General features: G+C 47.2%; 2 protein-coding genes across 5 annotated transcripts in view; both read left to right on the top strand.

Moving 5' to 3' along the window:
- Positions 1-4,363, top strand: part of LOC102253500 (ral guanine nucleotide dissociation stimulator-like 2) — a 31,644-nt gene that overhangs the window by 10,000 nt on the left and 17,281 nt on the right. The window lies entirely within an intron of this gene.
- Positions 7-4,363, top strand: part of TAPBP (TAP binding protein (tapasin)) — a 12,395-nt gene continuing 8,038 nt past the window's right edge. Inside the window, exon 1 of the mRNA XM_005867946.2 lies at positions 7-157. Within this exon, the coding sequence (XP_005868008.1) occupies positions 61-157 (97 nt within the window). The 5' untranslated portion in view covers positions 7-60. The remainder of the gene's footprint in view (positions 158-4,363) is intronic.

Genomic DNA, 4,363 nt, shown 5'->3' with positions numbered 1-4,363 from the left:
TGGGTCAGGGGCCTGGCCCCAGAGCAGAGCTGCCCGCGGGCCCTGGACGGGACTTGGTTCATGGTCAGCGTGTCCAGCCCGGTCGTCAGCCTCTCCAGCCTCCTGCGACCGCAGTCCGAGTCTCAGCCGGAGCCTGCAGTCATCACCATGGCAACAGGTAGCCGGGGCCGGGAAGCGGGCTAAGTGGGTGGATTCTAAGGGTCGGATCAGCCGGCCACTGCTGTGTAGACCTGAGCGAGTCATTTCCCCAATAGGAGTCGTTTCCTTATTTGTAAAGCGAGTGGGGTCGGCTGAAAGGAAACTATCGCTGCTGTGTCTTCCAGCCCTGACCAGTGAAAAAACAAAACTCACACAAAAACCCCTGAGTTTTGGGGCGGGGCTTTGGAGAGAGACGGGGGTTTCCAGGCACCAGGCCTTAAGGCAGTTGTAAGGCCACGTGATTTCCAGGGCCTCGGAGCAGAAACTTCCCTCCCAGATCTCTATCTCGCTAGGCACCCCCACCTTTGAGGAGTTCACACTGTGTCAAAAACCAGCCTCCAGCCCCACCCGTGTGCTGCGGCCATCAGCGAAGTGAGGGCTCTTGCGCTCAAGCGCGTTGGCCTTTCTGACAGCCCCTTCCCTATGGCACCTGGGGATGCGCAGGCTCTGTAGTCACCAAACTGTGTGCTGTGCTCGAGTGGGTGCAGGGACAGCGGGAAACCAGACGGTTCCCATTGCAAGCATCGGCCAGCTCGGGGTGAGGCCCAGAGGTCCACCACTTCGCTGGGGCTCGGAGATGGTAGGGGAGGGTAAAGCAAGAAGAGGGAAGGTCGCCATGACCAGTTTGGCTCAGTGGATAGAGCGTCGGCCTGCGGACTCAAGGGTCCCAGGTTCGATTCTGGTCAAGGGCATGTACCTTGGTTGCGGGCACATCCCCAGTAGGAAGTGTGCAGGAGGCAGCTGATCGATGTTTCTCTCTCATCGATGTTTCTGGCTCTGTGTCCCTCTCCCTTCCTCTCTGTAAAAAATTAATAAAATATATTTTTTAAAAAAAAGAAGAGGGAAGGTCTGCCGGGGATATATAGGAGCTCCACAGGCTTGCAGCGGAGTGGGGAGGATAGGAGTCGAGTCCTAGGCTTCCCTCAGTTTTGTGCGATTTTATGTAAAAAATACACCCTGAGCATCAGGTCAACCCCAACCTAGGCCTGCACCTTCCCTCCCCAGGACCTCTTCCCCACCACCGGCCTCATTGAGCGAGAATCACCCGCAGGACCAGGGAAATGGACTCAGCACAACTCCATTCTTGCTCCCCACACCCACTCTGGGCACCATGGCTCTCGCCAGTGTGGAGGAGTATTCCCAGAGCTACTGGTTTCACTGGAGTGGGGCGGGGATGCCCTTTTCTCTCAGTCTGTTTTTTCAGCCGTAAAATGTGTACGGTGTTTCCCATCTGCCTTTCCGTTGTTGTGACTATCAAGGGAGCCCCTTTGTTAATTTATTCACTGATTCTATAAAAATTTATTAGCACCAAGAACAAATTTAGGGCCCAGTAGTTCCTACAGGCTGCAAATAAGAATCCTCTTGGGAGTTTCTGAAAAGTACTGGAACCACCCCCTGGCCTGTGTGGCTCAGTTCCTCCAGTGCACCAGGAGGTGGCGGGTTCAATTCCTGTTCAGGGTACATACCTAGGTTGGGGATTCAATTCCTCTGTTGCTTTAGGAGAGTATGAGAGGCAACAGATTCCTGATCAGGGCACATGTCCAGTGTGCGGTGTGCAGGAGGCAGCCAATCTCTCTCTCTCTCTCTCAAATCAATTTTTAAAAAGATAAAATATACTGAGTCCTACTCCAGGCAGATTAAATCAGAATCTCTGGGATGGCCCTGTAAGGGTTACAAAAGTGATATGATGTAGATTCTGTTCTCAAGAAGGTTCTTGGCAGATTTGTCACCCCCCAGGGGGATCCAGGGAGCCAGCAAACTGGGTGTGTGTGTGAGGAGGGGAGGGCATGGAATCTTCCCACCAGAGTCAGAGATCATTGATAATTTTGCTAACATACATTTATACATGTTATCAAATACTTTAAAATGTTTGTTGACAAATATACTTTATTAGCATACGTTGTATGATACTTAAGTCTCATCATTCTTCTAAAATACTGTTATGGAAAAATCTCAAAGATACACAACAGTACAGAGAATGGTATAATGAACCCCTATATACCCATCAGCTATTTGTACAGATAATACATTTTATCAAAACCTATCCTCCCACCTACTTTTCTCTCTTTTTTAAAAAAATTGATTTTGAGAGAGAGAGGAAAGGAGAGGGATAGAGAGATAGAAACATTGATGAGAGAGAAACATCACTGATTGGCTGCCTCCTACACACCGCACACTGGGCATGTGCCCTGATCAGGAATCGAACCCACGACCTCTTGGTTCCTGGGTTGATATTCAACCACTGAGCCATGCCAGCCGGGCATTCTTCTCTCTTTTTGAAGTGTTTTAAAGAAGATCCCAAGCATTATATTTTACTCATAAGTAATTCAGAAAGTATCTTTTTTCCCCCATGAATTTTTTCTCTTCCTCTTTGCTCAATCCCTCCACACCCACCAGAAACCCACTCCCACCCCCACTCCCAGCCTGCTCTCTATCTATGAGTTTGTCTCTGTTTTGGTTGTTAGCTCATTTTGTTCATTAGATTCCATATATGAGTGAAATCATATGGTGCTTGTCTTTCTCTAACTGGCTTATTTTACTTAGCATAATACTCTTCAGGTCTACCCATGTGCCGAGCCAGCTCAGCCAAGGGTTCAAAAGCCTAAGTGAGGGTGGTGAAGGATGAAGAAATGACAGACAAAGAGAATAAGCTGGGTCTATGGATCTTCCTGTGCCTGGCTGAGGCCACAGAGAGAGATCCAGAGGCAAGCTGAGCCTTTATTTTATAGCCAGAGTAAACAAGGTAGTGGTCACCATAGTTACAGTGTTCTTTGAGTTTCACTTGTTTTGGCAGCACTTGCTGCATCTCCCTCAGCCCATTAGCTTCCCAGATAAGATCTAGGGAGTGTGATAAGGTCAAGCCTAATTATGCTAAGAGGACCATACCCTCTAAGCTGTGACTTGTTTGTGGCTTTGCCAACAGGTCAGTCCGAGACTTAACCCTATAGCCGCACCCTACATACCCATGCTATTGCAAAGGGTAAAATTTCCTTCTTTTTTTACGACCGAGTAGAGAAAGCATCTTTATTAAGTAAGGACTTTAAAAAACAAACCACAGCCTGACTGGCATGACTCAGTGGTTGAGCATTGACCGATGAACCAGGAAGTCACAGTTAAATTCCCAAGTCAGGGCACATGCCCGGGTTTCCTTGTGGGCTCTATCCCCATGGGGGGGGGCAGAGGCAGCCAATCAGTGATTCCCATCATGGATGTTTCTGTCTCTCCCTCTCCCTTCCTCTCTGAAATAAAATATATATATATTTAAAAACCACACACACACAAAAAAAACCCCACAAAAACAAACCACAGCCCAGCCACTGATGTGGCTTAGTTGGTTGAGGTGAAGTTGCCAGTTCGATTCCTGGTGGGGGCACATGCCAGAGTTTCAGGCTTGATCTGTTGGGGGTGGTGAGGCAACCCATTGGTGTTTCTCATCAGTATTTCTAACTCTCTGTCCCTATCCCTTCCTCTCAAATCAATGAAATCATATTTTAAAAAACACCACAATACCATTATCATACCTAACAAAACAAACAATAATTCCTTAATAACATTTAATTCCTAGCCCATATTAAAATTTTCCCACTTGTTTCAATGATGTTATTTTACGGGTTTGTTCGTTTGCTCAAATCAGAATAAAAAGCAGGTCCATATGTTATATTTGGTGGCTGTATCTGCTCTGGCTGCCATAACAAAATATCATAGACCAGTGGCTGAAACTGCAGGAATTTATTTTCTCACAGTTCTGGAGGCTAGGAGTCGAAGATCAAGGTGCTAGCAAGGTTGGTGTCTGGTGAAAGCTGGCCCTTATGGCTGTGTCATCACAGGAGGAGAGAGACATCTCCGGTATTTCTCTTCTTACAAGGACACCAGCTCTATCATACTGGGCTCTACATTTATGAGATAAATAAACTTTCTCACCTCCTCATAGCTCCCATCTCCAAATATAGTCGTATTTCAGGTCAAAACTTCAATATACAAATTTGGGGAGGAGGGAGACCACAGACATTCAGTCCATAACAGTTTTGTCTCTCTTTTTTTAAAATCCTCACTGGAGGATATGTTTTTCATTGATTCTAGAAAAAGGAAGGGGGAGAGAGAGAAACATCGATGTGAGAAACATCAATCAGTTGCTTCATGTACATGCCGATGGGGGATTGAACCC

The sequence above is a fragment of the Myotis brandtii genome, unplaced genomic scaffold (assembly GCF_000412655.1).
Source record: "Myotis brandtii unplaced genomic scaffold, ASM41265v1 scaffold2561, whole genome shotgun sequence".
NCBI classification, from domain to species: Eukaryota; Metazoa; Chordata; class Mammalia; order Chiroptera; family Vespertilionidae; genus Myotis; species Myotis brandtii.
The sequence above is the reverse complement of the archived record's forward strand: the minus strand, read 5'-3'. Positions and strand labels throughout refer to the sequence as shown.